General features: G+C 39.5%; 1 protein-coding gene across 2 annotated transcripts in view; it reads left to right on the top strand.

Moving 5' to 3' along the window:
* RCAN2 (regulator of calcineurin 2) overlaps positions 1–15,890 on the top strand; it is a 95,899-nt gene that overhangs the window by 6,964 nt on the left and 73,045 nt on the right. For both annotated transcript variants that reach the window (XM_065833988.2, XM_065833989.2), the window contains exon 2: positions 3,209–3,435. In XM_065833988.2, coding sequence (XP_065690060.1) covers positions 3,211–3,435 — 225 coding nt within the window. In that variant the 5' untranslated portion in view covers positions 3,209–3,210. The remainder of the gene's footprint in view (positions 1–3,208; positions 3,436–15,890) is intronic.

The raw sequence follows: 15,890 nt of genomic DNA on the forward strand, positions 1-15,890 counted from the left end.
TTTGGCTCTAAGTTCCATTTAGCCAGCAGATTCTTGTTTCATTATGTCATAGGACGTTCTTCTAGATCTTAAACTTCACTACTTCCAGTTCTTTTTAATCTCCTCTCTTCTCACTGGAATGTTTATTGAGCATTAATCCAAATTTCTCCAACTTTTGAGTATCAGTTTGTGTCGCCTTTATCATCTTGTGTCTATTGTGTGAAGTTGGCTTTGAAACATCCCTCCTTGCTGAGTGGACTCATCCAGCTTACTGCTTGTGGGACAAGAAGAGTTTTACCCAGTGTGACTATAAAATATTTGATATCTTTGCTGACTGGAAGTAGTTTGGCTGTTATGAATGAAATACTTGATACTAGCTCTGCCATGTAAGTTGTACTTTGTAACATGCCAGGCTTGAGGTTTATTTTCATAAACTTAAAAGCAATGAATTTAATCTTGACTCAGGCTAGACACGATGGCGAACATTTAGAGATCATGGCATTTGGAATACATGATCTATTAATATTTCCTGCCAGAGTGATGATATGTTTTGAATTTAAGTTTTTCCCTCAGTAGTGGCTACTGTATTTCTTTATAGTGCTTATCTGGGTATGACTACACTGAAATGTGCAGTAATACTGTCTTGAGTGAGTTGGTTGGAATGCCAGAGGCAATATTGCTGTGATACTGAATTCTTACTACACTAATGTAAACTGCTGAAGTTCCAGCCTTTAACTTTGTCATTTATTCAGGCTGTTTTTCCACTTAGAATTAAATTCCTAAATTGAAATTAGCTGTGCTGGTGTCAGCCTGAGTTGGCAAAAATACTGTTATGTATCTGATAGTCTAATAAACCTGTCATCAGGTTGACACAATAAAAAAAGAAGTAATTGGCCTAAGCCTTTCACGTTACACCTGCTTCCTTACAACACTGCATCTTGTTTGTTTTAACCCCCTTACCTCATAAACTACATAGAATACAGGACTAGGAAACTATTCTCCTTCTAGCTATATAACATATATTAGCACCTGGAAAAGGAAGACAGCTAAGGTCCTGTGACCTACCCTGTTTCCCCAAAAATAAGACAGGGTCTTATACTAATTTTTCCTTCAGAAGATACGTTAAGGCTTATTTTCAGGGGATGTCTTATTTTGCCATGAACAACAATCTACATTTATTGTTGAACAACAACATCACCATTTATTCAAATATAGTAATGTTTATCACATTCTGGAACATCACCATAACTCTCCAGACCCTGAATTCCATCGTGAATGTCTTGTGAATCTGTTTCCTTTAGAACCATTGGCTACAATTTCTCCCGTCTAGCATTAGTGCTTCTCTTCAGTGAGCACCTCTTGTCCGTGTCTTCTGCTCGTAGCACATTGGCAACACAACTGTCAGTTGTCTGTCAGGTGTCTGCTTTTCTTGGCTAAGGATCTATCTGTCCTGCTGCATTCTGTTGCCAATTAATTTTACTTTTTTACATGTATAGCTGCCTGGACAATACTTAAATGAACTTTTAAAACGCACTGTAACTAGGGCTTATTTTTGGGGTAGGTCTTATATTTGTGGAAACTGGGTACCAGGTCTCTGAAGATCATATGTGCACTAGGAGTGGTATTGCTGGACAACATTTCTCTCTGGACAAAGTCCTGAATTATCCTGCTCAGACCCTCGTGTTAGAATGAGATGACCTGTGCAGGACCTGCGCAGGACCCTTCTAAACTTACTTGTTCTGAATGGCTAATAAAACAGTTTCTATTGCATGATTTGAGAGTGTGATAAGGGTGGACTCAGTGCTCCAAACTGATGCTTTTGAGCATGACTTCAGTGTGTTTTCTTGAGGATTTCAGCAATAACAATTACTGACATTTCTTTCCGTAACATAAGGTTGCAGCACGATGTGCTCTGTCATCAGCCAAATGTCATTTCGGAGCTGCAGCAGGATTAAGGTTATGTGAAAGGCACAGGCATCGCAAATTAGCTCCATAATTTAGCATTTCTTTACTGAGATTAAATCTAAATAAGCCCATAGGGTTTAATTTTGGACACTAGTCCTAAATAGTGTATTTGAACTAATATTTACAACTATTTATAGAGAATAGCAAGTACGCAATAGAGCAAGGGCAAATCTGAACCAGATGAGCACACTGTTTATGTAACTCTCTAACTCCTTATGTTATGAGGAGAAAAAGCAACCAATGATTGTGTTTTGTTATTGAAAGAAAGAAAAATATAAGAGAATTCTTTATTCCTCTGCATAGCTTCTATCAGCTTACTGGAGCTCTATGGAGGTCATAGGTTGATGCTTAGTACACTTATGCTAAGGATTGTTTACACTGATCATGATAAATACCTGAATTTATACTAAAGAACCCACTGATAATTAATTGGACCTTTACTTACTCCCCTTGGCTGGTATGAAGTTTACTCTTGCATCAAGAGTAAGGATAGTGATTGTATGGGCTTGTTCCTTCTGTGTCCTTCAGTGTGTCGTAAGATTAACTTTCTGCTCTGATGGATTTGAGGTAAAGGCTTCAAAGTCAGCAGGATTTTCCTAAAAGGAAAGGGTCCACTCTTCCCTTCACTTTTTTAATTTACTTCCTAACGTAATTAAGATGCAAACAAATTGCTAATGGGCATGGAAAACCAGGGTACGTTCTGTCCTTAAACTGTAGAAAAAATGGGCTTTATTCTCTGTAATAGGGATGTGACTTAGTTGTACTGTCTTTTTTTGGTGATTCTATGTTCATGCTACTTTCCAACAGGGTTTTTTTTTTGTTTGTTTTCTCTTTGAGTAGATGCCTAGTATAATTTGCAAAGTTACTTTATTTTTTTCTTACCCTGTGCATTACACTTTTTCTCTAAGCCAACTGCAAGCTCGGAAGCCTCAGCCTGCCTTCCCAGTAACAGACGTGACTCAAACCCAAATACAACATAGTTTCTTTTAGGGCAAGGAGCACTTTAGAGTAATGCCCAACTTCTGGTTGTGTTCAGCAGCTTGTGCTGGTATTGTTGGATCTTTTCTGCACTAATAAATGAAACTAAAGCAAAGTCCCCATTTGAGCAGTGGTGAAATTAGTGTCCTGTCAAAGGTCAATCACCTCAAAATGTTGTAAAATATACTTTCTACAGGCTGATCCCTCAAACTAAGAATTTCTGGGTTAACTTGTGTATGTGATTGTTTTAAGTGTAGTATAACTGTGTCTCTCTTTGTGTTGCCAGGGATGAGGGGAGACTCGTACTTGTTTGGAATGCGGGGCCTCTGTCACTATGGCTGCATCCCGGAGGATGAAGGACAGTTCTTACTCTACTCTATCAATGGAGACAATGATTTGAAGAGATGTTTTGCAGAGGAAGATTTTCATGAAATAATTGACTTCAACGATCTCCCAAATTCTCTTTTTGCTTGCAATGTTCACCAGTCTGTGTTTGAAGATGAGGACAGTAAGGTACAGTGTCAGTTTCCATCTTTTCAATGTAAGAGAAACATATTCCTTATGTTTGTTTTTATTGCATTTTCAGTTGAACAGATCTTGCACAAAGAAACTGGATCCCAAATATGAGTTCCAAGGTGGCAACAACGCTCTACCATGATGTTTATTTCAAGAGCTTAAAAGCCTTTTTGTCAACTACAGTGCACTAAAATGTGTTTCTTTTGTTCAGATTTGCAGAATACTGAAATGTGGGTACATGTCTTTATAGCAACAATAGTTGCAGTTGTGATGGAGGTGACAGTTTAACATGTGAAAGTTTCTTCTGCTTATTGATCATATATCACTGTGCTGGGAGGCTGCTTTTCTTGTATTTTCTCAAATGTTTTAAGTTATCTGAAATTTTATCTGGAAAATCTGATACGAATGATAGTGAGGGCAAAGACAAGAGGAACTGTGTGAGAATAATTTTAACTCTGCAATTAGTCTAAAACCAAATAGCTAACATAAAGAGAAAAATAACCAACTTTTGCAGGAAATTCAGTTCCTGTTTCTTAGCATAGTATTCTTCCTGGCGGAGATGTCGGGAGTAGAAGACTGATAGTTTGGTCCTTTATTTTCTGATAAAATTAGTCTAGGTTAATTGGTACAGACACATCTGAGGCTGCTTGAGTGTTGTGTCCAGAATTTTCTATTCAGAAACAAGCTGGCGGTGGTAAAGTAGATTTTGGCTGGAACTGGCTGATGAGATAACCAGATAAAACTACAGATCAGATTCACTGGGACCAAAGCTGGCCAGGATGGACAAAAGGTCTTTAGTGGGGAAATGAGCAGATAAAAGGAAAATAAAACAAGACTTCTAAGGATACAACCTTCTTGTTAAAGGTACTGAAAGTGCTATATATTGAGGCTTCACTAGTGGAATCCTTTGAGTTTAATTTTTTAGACATCTTTGTCTTCCTTAATGATGTTTGAGTAATACAGATTGAAGGAAAAGTTCATACCACAGCACTAGACAACGATCCTATTTATATATAAATAAAAAAAATCTTACACTCTAAGTTGCAGTCTTGGAAAACAATACACCATTTTATCATGTCTAAGTCCTTTTGCTAATAAGCATCTTGCATTTATGTTGTGCCATTTTGTGGAATTTTATAACCATCTGGTAATGAACTTCACTCAAGTTGAAGGTCTAAAAGTCTGGTTTTAAAGGAAGGAAACAGAAGCCTGCCTAGAACTAGGGAATCTCTTCATCCTGTAGAGGTTCTGTTGCCACTTGCTGCTGAGTTTTCTCTTCTAAGAACTGTGTTATAGTGTTCAGCTGATGGCTTCCTTAGAAAGTGGAATGAATGATTATGTTATGTGGGATCACAATCCCCAAAGACTTGCAGGACTTCAGGATGTTTCTTAAGAACAGAAGCTGGGTTGTGGAGGTGGATTTTCTGTTCCGTGTGCACGTCTGTAAACTGTCAATGACATGGGTTGAACAGCTTTGTTTGCAGGTAAGTAGTTACTTCTCTAAGTCTATATTTATCTAGATGGGATTACCTTCAGATTTCTCATTAAATCCAAGGACCTGGGGAGCTGATTATGATTTTTATTATTCCTGTAGAACATGTACTTGTGTTCCCAGTTGATTAATACCCATAATCCTTTCTATTCTTATCCTGCAGCAACAGTTAATAGCACACATGAATTCAGTATAAAATATTGTCAAGATACTAAGCTTAAGTTTAAAATTTCACACAATTACAATAAATGCTAGTAACAATCATATCTTCAATTATATATTGACTAAATATGTATGTAGTGGTAACGTAAACTTTCTAAATAACGTACTACAGTAATGGTTATCCCTACAGTAGTTTCATTGTTTAATCTGTTCTCCAGAAAGTTTTTGCAATGTATCTTGACTCTTACTTCTACCTGCACTTTTAGGAGGAAAATAGAGGTATGGTTGGTTTGGAAGTTACAAGTTAGTAAAGAAAGCCAGAGGAACCTGTTGTTGTGAATGTTTTGATTTGGTGTGTGAACCTGTGGTGTTTAAATTGAGAACCACCTGAATGGCTCCAACATGCAACAGTATCAATGTAAAGAATTCAGACTTTAAAGTCACATTAGTTTAGCTTCTGAGACACTTCAGGTAAAGTTTGAACTTTAACACAGAAATATCCAAGCAATATATGCACTGAAGATAGCTTTTAAAAGCAAATGCCTTAAATGTTTTTGTTTTAATTTGAAGGCATGTAATTACTTTATTTCAGATGTGAATTCCAGTTTGTGCTGGAGTATGGGCTTGCAGCAGCCTCGATGGAACACTGGGCTGCACGTACACCTGCCCTGTGGATAAGCTGATCGGCTTTGTCTGTTCTTGCTGTGTCCTGTAGTAGATACAGACTTTCACCAACATCATGTGGCTGTTCAGTGCTGCTTAGAAATGATTCGGCGTTGCCTCTCAAGAGTGAGGATGGCTTTTATAGGGAGCCTGAGTCTGGACCTTCATTTTCTAAAGATGAGGAATTCTTGCAGCTGAAGGCCACGTTCTTCACAGACAAACTGTATCAGGCCAGGCTTGAGTTTTCTGGCTGACACTCTGAGAGGTCAATGAGGCTGAAGGGTTGTAGGCCCTGGGACCTGAGGGTTAAAGGAAGCCGTTCAGGAGTGGCTGCCTGATCTTAAACACTGGCAGAAGGAAAGGGGAACGTCATAGAATAGTTTGGGTTGATAGAGACCTTCAGAGCTCATCTAGTCCAACCCTCCTGCCATGAGCAGGGACATCTTCACCCAGATCAGGTTGCTCAGAGCCCCGTGCAGCCTGGCCTGGGATGTCTCCAGGGATGGGGTATCCACCACCTCTCTGGGAAACCTGCACCAGTGTTTTACCACCCTCACTGTAAAAAAAATTCTTTGTCTAAACTGAATCTCCCTGCTTTTAGTTTAAAACTGACACCCCTTGTCTTGCTGCAACACGCTCTTCTAACAAGTCTGTCTCCATCTTTATCGACCCCTTTTAAGTACTGAAAGGCTGCAATAAGTTCTCCCTGGAGCCTTCTCTTGCCCAGGCTGAACACCCCAGCTCTCTCAGCGTGTCTTCCCAGCAGAGCTGTTACAGCATCTGATAATTTCTTTGGCTCCTCTGGCCCCTCTCCAACAGGTCCATGTCTGTCCTGTGCTGAGGACCCCAGAGCCGGACGCAGAACTGGAGGTGGGGTCTCACCAGAGACTATAGCCCCAGATACTGATACAGATTAGTACTAGCTACACACATCTCATTTTGCTATAGTAACAGAGCATCTGGTAAAAAAAAAAATTGGCTGCCTTTCAGAGCCCTGTTCTTGGGAAGAGATCTCTACTTATGTCTGGAGAATGCCCTGGATAGCTGGGTCAATAATACAGGCATTTAAGGATTTGCACAGGATGGCTTAGCAGCTTCAGTGCACTAACAGCTTGCTACAGCTGCAGGGAGGTAGTTTTGCTTATCTCCACTCCTATCATGGACACCTTGCTCCTTCCTACAAAAAATAATGAAGTTGTGTCTTCCTTACAAAGTGACTAGAAAATACTGGGCTTTTTAGTTTTTAAGGAAGAGCTAAGGCATGGGGAAGTAGATTATCCAACAGGCCTGTTGCAAATCTGGGGTCACATTCAGCTATCTCCCCATCACTGACCTGTGTTCTGATGGTTCGTTTTGGCATATAATGATAAGGGCAGATTTTTTTGTGTGTGTGTGGTTTGTTTGTTTGTTTGTTTTTGTTGTTTTTTTGTGTGTTTGTTTGTTTTTTGTTTTTCTGGGTGTATTATACTGTCTTGGATCATGGAAGACTTATTGTAAAGAAACTAAGAATAAAATTACTCCTAAGCCCTGGGATTTTCCACATGTCTCTTGGGAAAAGTGATGGCACCACTTACGCGAGCAAGATATGGCAAAATTGAGACTGTTATTTTTGGCTGATAGTGTGACTGAATGGAAGGTGCTGCTGCTTTTATCTTTCCTGATAAAGCAATTGCGGTGGTGAGCCAGAGGGCATGACTCTGATTACTCCAAGGGTGGATATGTGTGTCTTTTAACAGTTAATTGCTACACGTAGCCCTCAGGTTTGTTGTGGTTTTGTTATGCATATATCACTGTCTTCTAAAACCATCCTTTCTGTAACATCACTGTGTAATTTCCTTCAGGCTGAAACTGGTAGGCACACTGTCAAAATGAAGCATTTTTGTCTCTTAAGATGTTTCCTTCAGATGCTGTAATGCCTTGGGAGATGATTCCACAAAACTATCACTATTAGAATATGCTTACGTGAGGGAAGGATGTGTTTCCTCAGACTGTTTACAGGCTGTATGCTCTTTTTCCACTCTTTTGGCTCAAATTGGAAGGAGCACCTATTAAACTTGAGTAGTTATATTTCAGATTAAAATGCTCAGAAACTGATTAATCATTCTTTGTTATGTTGGAGCTGCCTGGGAAATTATAACTGAAGTCCATAAAGTGATTTTTCTTCCCAATATAATTCAAACCAGTAGAGGATATTGTTATTATTTCTGCTAATGGATGTCAATAGGATGGACCACACTCTTTTCAGTGGTGCTCAACAACAGGATGAGGGGCAACGGGCACAGATTGAAGCACAGGAGGTTCCATCTGAGTATGTGGAGAAACTTCTTTCCTTTGAGGTGCCAGAGCCCTGGACCAGGCTGCCCAGAGAGGTTGTGGAGTCTCCTTCTCTGGAGACATTCAAACCCACCTGGACACATTCCTGTGTGATCTGCTCTGGTGAATCTGCTTTAGCAGGGGGGTTGGACTGCGTGGTCTCCAGAGGTCCCTTCCAACCCCAACCATTCTGTAATTCATGCAGAAAATATGGTGACCAAACTTCTGTTTAGTTCTGGGCTTCCCAGTACAAGGAAGACATGGACATACTGGAAGGAGTCCAGTGAAGGGACACTAAGATGATGAAGGGCCATCATTCCTTCAACATCTCTCCTGCAAAGTAAGGCTGAGAGCTGGGACTGTTCAGGCTGGAGTAGAGGAGGTTGAGGAGATCTTGCTAATGCGTGCACTCTCCTGAAGGGAGGGTGCAAAGGGGACAGAGCCAGGCTCTGTTCGGTGGTGCCCAGTGGCAGGACCAGAGGCCATTGGCACAAACTGAAACACAGGAGGTTCTCTCTTAACATCAGGGAACACTTTTTTTACTGTGAGAGTGACTGAGCACTGGCACACGTTCCCAAGGAGGCAGTGGAATCTCCATCCTTGGAGATATTCAAGAGCCATCTGGATATGTTCTTGGAGAGCCAGCTCTAGGTGTCCCTGCTTCAGCAGGAGGGTTGGACAAGGTGACCTCCAGAGGTCCCTGCCAGCCTCATCAGGTCTGATTCTGTGGACATATGTTGAAGTGTGTCCTAATTCTTCTGGTGAGGAGGGTGTGAAGGCAAGACTGGGGAATGGAGGTGATTAAAAATGCATTTCCTGAACGTTGAGCTTCATGGAGGTGGGGTAGAGAAGAGAGGAGAAAAGAAGCCAAAATAACAAGTCAATGGAAAAGATAATCGTGCTTTAATGGAAGGACATTTTTATGAGAACAGTTACTGTTTCTGTGAGGGATTCTTTCATGTTACAACTTTATTTACATATATTGGATGGCTACTTTCTTTTACTACAGAAGCCTACACTAGACTTCCTTTGACTTCTTTTAATATGTGTTATTGAGCTCAGGCCTTGAAAAGATTTAAAGCTGCCTCAAGCTAGTGCTGGAATATTTGTCCAAGGATGATGCTTTAAGAGAACTCTGTAGCCATAGTTGGAATGGCTTTTTTCCTTTGTACTTGCATTCAGCTTTGTCAACAAAGCACATCTTCATGCTGCTATTTTTATTTTTAAGGTGCAGTAAAAGACACTGGACTGTTCAGTGCTCTGCTGTGATGTCTTTAACTTTTATACATTAATTCTGGGATTGAAACTACCTAGTGATGCTTTGACTCTGAAGCATATAATTGAAACATGTCTGTTCTCTGCTCCTGTTAAACAAAATGGAGCTGCTGTGTCTGCTGCCATGTGTGAAATGTTTCTTTGGTTCCCTTTTCCTACAGGCTAATTCAGGAAGACGCTGTAGGAGGCAGGCATCGTTTCTGCAGGGGAAGATATGTTCCTCTTTTCCTTTTCTTTTAAAAAATCTAGATTGTGAAGTCAGAACTTCTTTGGTCATGTTACATCACTGAAGCCTCTAGGTGTTGAGTCATCATTATATTTGGAGGGTGGCACACTTTTTTTATTTGTAGTCTAATATTAGTATTCAAGCCTGGACTCAGTGGAAGGTCACCCTAGCAAAGATGAAGTCACCCCTACAAGGCTGGAAAGGAATGCAAGCTTCATTCTGCCTTCCTGGTACACTTGCTGTTGCTTTGTTTTACTTTCAGTTTTTCTACCTTTTAAGGTTGTCGTCCGTTGGTACGATAACGTTATCAGAAACTGCCACTTGAAGCAGACCAGCCCTTGTGCTGTGGGATCTCTGCCTGCTTTGTTTTTTTTGGTTTTATAGATGGGATGAAAGTTATTCCCTGTCATTCTGTAAAAAATTGAGATGTTTCTTTGCTACACGCTGTATATGCATCTAATAAAATAAAAATACAGAGAGGTTGCAAAGAAAAGCTGTAGGAGCGGCGTCCTTCAGCACTTCATGAATCAAATCTGCCCTCTGGGAATCCCATCTTGGACGCTTCTCTGGGTGGTGATTTAGACAGCTAAGAACTACTATTTTTTCTATGATCATGGAAGCATCGAAGTATATAATAACTATAGGAGGCTGTTCTTGATCTGAGAAGTATGCAGTCTAAAAAATTATTTTTATGTGGCATTTATTCTGTAACTAATTTCAAATACTTTCCTGATGGACCATATCAGTGCAATACGGTATTTCAGCTGAAAACACATATGAACTCTCATACCCTGCCTCTGAGATTCCATCTGACTGCTGGGGTGATAATCCCAACTTTTTCAGCCCCTTTATTTAAGTCTTTACAACCTAAAAGAGCTGTTGATATTTGGCATTCATAAACCTGCCTTTGTTTACTTCCTATGTTGAGGAGCTCAGATAACAAAAATAGTAACTTCATGAATTATCCCAAAGCTTTTGAGTGTCTGGAACTCACTAGGACTAAGCTTGCAGTAACATTAAAGGTACTGAGATTTTACTGGAGAAAGGGCAGTAGCCAAGGGAACTTTCACTGACGTTTTGCATCTATTGAATGTTCATTCTGGTTTGGGGGAAGAAAATGAATTAATTTTGACTGGTGTGGTTTGCATATTTACAATCTTAATGCATATTTATGAGATTATTTAAGGTTGGTCTTGTTGGTGTTAACAAGACGAATTGCATTTATGTACAAATATAGGGTCTGACATGAATTTTCTCTGAGGTGCTCTGCAGAATTTTGAATGGAACTGGAAGGAGTCGTCGGTCTAATCTGATTTAGGTATTCAGTCTGTCTTCCCTCTTTGGCGGTTCTGGCTGTTACTGAAAGTTGTCAGCATTTCTACCTTCTTTCTGGAGAAATGCATAACCTTTATGACAGCCCTTGAAGAAACACTAATGGCATACTGAGATTGCGTGGTTGTAACAGTTTGGTCAAGTTGAATTTGTGCATATACCCACTTGATCCCATGCAAGTAGAAGGTGTGTTTGGCCACCATTATCCTGTTGGCATCAGCATTACCAAGCTCCAAATATTCCTCAGTTCAATCAGTATTTAATTTCAATTCTGTAAATGAGTTGTGTTGTATGAGTGTTTGTTTGGGTTCTTTTTTTTTTTTGGTATGTGTTTCTTTTTGTGTAACCCCAAACAAAGAAAATCCACCCCCCCAAAACCACAAGCAAGTAAAAACCAACCAAACAAAAATCCCACCCAACCAAACAAAACGAAAAGCCAAACAAACAAAAAACCCACAGATATTTCTGGGCCTGAAATGCCACTGTTTGTAACATGGACGCTGTCTAATAAATTTATACAGTACTCGGGTTTATTTTCCCATCCATGTGCGAGGTGCTTGGTAGCACGAATGCCCTTGTTTTGATGGGAGAACGTGCCTGGCAAAAGACCAGCTGGGTTAAAGGCAGCCCTGCATTCGTTGCAGCTGAAATTTGGAGTAAGTGCTTCAAAGGGTCTTAACTATACTGGTTGTTTGTAAATTACAAAAATAAACTGATTAATGTTCTTTCCAGAACACACAAGGCAGCAGTTACTGTCTGCTTTTTAAATTTGGAAATGTACTTTTCTCCTTAAGAGCAACTATGGAAAAATTCTGCTAGTATTGGCTTTCTGTGGTTGTGTTCTACTCTGGAGTCTAGAGGGAACGTGTTATCTCAAGAAACCGGGCTGGGTGGGAAATCTTTCCTGGGAAAGGACCATTCAGAGTAAGAATTTCAGGGGTGTTTTTTTTGATACAAGAATAACATTTTGTTATCAGTTCTGCTAAAATGTACAGAGTTTTGAAGAATGAGACGTTTTAACAAAAGTGTTGGTAAATCCATGCCAAGGTTTTTGAGGACGTCCTGTTGTGGCATAAGAAAACAGGCTCTGGGAACCTGAGGGAATTGCAAGGTTTTATCTGTAAGCCCGTAAGAATCATTGTATTAATTACTCCTTTCCGTAGCACAATGGACACTGTAGAATAAACTGTGCGTGGGTTTGATTCAGATATCCCTAAACACGGTACAAATTGAGATTCCACTTTGCAGTTGTCTATCTCCTGTAATAGGTTGAACTAAATCACTGGACTCAAATGTCTTTTGATCTCTGAGGGAGTTGAGATGTGGCCTGGAACACTGAACCTGCTGCCCCTTTCCTTTGGACTTGTGACCAGGCTTAGCTGGGATGCCGAGTTCAACCAAGGATTTCTGCTGACAGAGGAGTTATCCTGCTTGAAAATATTTGAGCTTGACTGCGTATGTGTGGAACATTGAGCCTCTTTTTTTCCAGGATGATAGCAGGATATGTTGCTTTCTGGAATGATAAGCAAGACAACCCAGTGATCTTATGCCATTTCCTATTTACCAAATTTGAGAGGGTTGATTTTATTGTAACTTGTGATACTTGCTGTTCTTGATCAGCATTATTCCTGGTTATGATGGTTTGTTTTCTCTCTCGTCTGGCAACCTAAGGTGTAGCACATTTTGGTAAAGCAATATAAAACCAAGAAGACAGACACCAGGTCCCACTTGGAATAAACCACAGCAGTGATTTCTACAGGAACTTTCTTGAATCGAATTGAAACTTTTATGTTTGCACAGTGTGTGTTAAAGCAAGAAGTCAACCCTCTCAGTATCTGCTGACAGAAGCAAGAGCTACATCTTTCAAAGGGAAAAGCTGCCTTTATGCCATTTGTAGTAAAGTCTTTGGTTTGTACCACTAAATAGTTCTTGTCAGCTAATATCTGCTGATAATCACAGTTTTGCCCTCCTCCCTCCAACAAACTGTCATTTTGAAGTCAACAAAGATACTGTTTTTCTAGCTGATAGTAATCAATAAGTGCAGTAAAGCCATTCTAATGTGGTTAGGGCAGCAGCTGTTCCTTATTTTAATACCATCAGAGGTCCTAATCCATCCACAGGTTCTGATATCGGTTTTCTGGCCCAAGGAAAAGGCTTCTAAAGGAAGGTCAGCCTTCATTACCAATCCATAAAGACATTGCGTTTACAGAAGCTGCTTTCTGGCTTAATCACATTCAAAAACAGTAAATGTACAGCTCTACCTGTTACTTAAAGGAATTTCTTTAATGTTTCATACAAAATATGTTTTAGGAACACTGCACAAGAGTTTAATGTAGTAATGCTTGATAGAGGTAGGAAAAAAGCTAATGCTTGAAGAATAATGTATTTTCAGAAAATGAGGGATATGGGAAGGTGATTTGAGGTAATACAGAGTGGAGAAGAGAGAGAGACAGCAGCTTTAAGTTTGTGGCTTTGCTTAAGACAAATTCCACAGCAGATTTGAGCACAAAGGTGGGAGATCATATTCGGAGTTGAATCAAGGTGAAATGAATTAGCAGTTACTTCTGTGCATTTGGAAACAGTTTTTCTTCTGTGCCAGATAAACTTGTACTTTGCAATTGGTAATGCAAGGATTTCTCCATGGCTGTGTTCTCAGGTCAATCCTGATAAATGAAACCATTCTGTCAGCGGAGGAGTTTGCTCAAATTCTTAGTTTACTGTGTAGTACAAGCGCATGGTTTTAAAAATAATGTATCCTGTACTTTTTTATTGTCTTGCTTTATAGTGATTACTTTTAAGCGAAGGTTCTTTTGCTGTAATTTGATTGCATTTTATGGATACTTTACCCTGCTTAAATTACGTGACTTTTGTACTGGGCTTTGAAACTTGATACATAAGCAGGGGCATTGCAGATATAGTAGATGTAACATGTATGTCTAAGAGAAACATTTTCCATGTGTTAGAAACTGATGAACAGGAAGTTAAGATGACAGTAGGATGGGAAAAAGAAATGATAGTATGGCGAGAGAGTAATGAAGGTGCTTATTACACTGCAGCAAGGTGGATTCAGGTCAGTATCTGTTGTCTTTAATTGGTTTTGCAGTTAGTCTGAAAAGCATCAAGGCATTGTAAGACTGTGGCATGCAATCATTTAGAAATTTTGTGTTTAATGTTAGTGGAACTAGTGTTGGCGAGAAATCTGATGGTTTTGTCTTCATGTTAGCAGTGTGTGGCGGTCTCACAAGGGAAGAACACAACTGGAAACTTCAGAAGATGCTGAAGAAATGAGGTACCAGCCCCTGATCGGGTGGGAGTTGGCCTTGAATTTAAGACCTCAAAACCAGACTGACGTGCACCATAGGCCTGATTTTTAAAAGCCAGGATAAAATCAAACAACTTGTGTCTCTTCTGTTTTTATTCTTTGTAACTCTTCTGAAGGCTGATTTTATGTATTTCTCAAGGTATTTCTTGTTGAAAGAAAATACAGTCAGTTCACTCAGGCCAAAATACCACCGGTGTTGGGAATGGGTATTTCACATGGCCGATACTGTGTCGCATCAAGCTGCAGTGCTCTCTAGATCAGCCTTCTACCAGTTTGGAAACTAGAGTTATTTTTATTTCGTTTTCCCTGGGTTCCTGGGACAGGGCCAGGTACAGACTGAGAGCACTGACACAGCACAGACCTTGGTCCAGAGGCTGGCTCCTATGCTATCTCAAACATTAAATATATTATATATATATGCACATTATATACATTAAATAATATGTTAGCAAAATTTACTGTCTTTTGACACTGGTTGCTTTCACTTTCTTGCCTTTGCAAAGCTTTTGGGAGGATTGTCCCCAAAATCTGTGTTTAACAAGCAAAGAAAAAAATTCAGTTTATATAGTGACTTATGCTTACTTGAATAACTTCTGGAACCATTCTGTTCTCTGCTGGTGATCCTGTTCCTCTGAATGAACATGTGTGGCTGCTTCTCACCATCGGACTTCAAGGTCTTGCCCCTGGACAGTTCCGAATTCCTTTTCAAGTCTGCTGCTGTCAACAGGAGCTGCAGAAGTAAATCACAGGATGGTGTTACACTGTCCTTCCTTCCTGTGTCCGTCCATAAATCCCCTTATCTTTTGTATCTCTAACTACAAATCTTCCTCGTTACTATGAACAGTTTGTTTCAGGTGGGTTTTTTTAAACATAACATCCATTCTATCTGTGTAATATAGCACTTCTGACATTAGTCTTCTAATTACTTCTGTTTGTCTCGTAGTTAGAGGGAGAAACACATAGCGCAATTTCTTAGGAAGATAATCTGTCTTCCGTTTTTATATTCCAGTTTCAGATGATTTACGTAATAAAGCTTATACATTTTAATAAGTATTTCCCAAATAAATAGCTTTATTCATTACTGATTGTCTTAATCACCCTCAGAGTTTTAAAACTGAGGTTTTTCTGACTCCCTGCTGTTTTCTGACCTACATGGAGCAGATGCAGTGTGTCTTCTGTGTGTTTTTATATTCGGAGAAATTTTTGTGGCGGTAGCTGTCACCTACTGAAGCATAGAGTTCAGATTATCTATTCAAAACCCTACTGCACTGTAGTCTTTCTGATCTAAAATATATAATCAGATTGATATTATGTAGTGATAGTTTGGCTGAGCTATTTTAAATGGTTTTCACTATGTATCTGCATTTCTTGCATTTACTTCAGGTCTAAGAATCAAATAATTATCTGGTATTTGTAAGTCTTAAACCAGAAAGAGATGGATGTATGCCTTACCAATACATCTACTGATTAATATACAAAATAAGACGAGATTAAATTTTTCTGAAATTTGTGTCTTCTATTCGCAATATAATCCTGTATTTTTCCAGGCCATTCTTTCTTCCTCCCTCCATTAATAAGTCTTGCACAGATCTGCACTTTGAAAGAGAACTATTCCAATGTAAAACCAGACCACCAGCTACTTTCTGGTAGTATATCTGAAGTGGGGG

Source organism: Patagioenas fasciata, chromosome 3 (genome assembly GCF_037038585.1).
Source record: "Patagioenas fasciata isolate bPatFas1 chromosome 3, bPatFas1.hap1, whole genome shotgun sequence".
NCBI classification, from domain to species: domain Eukaryota; kingdom Metazoa; phylum Chordata; class Aves; order Columbiformes; family Columbidae; genus Patagioenas; species Patagioenas fasciata.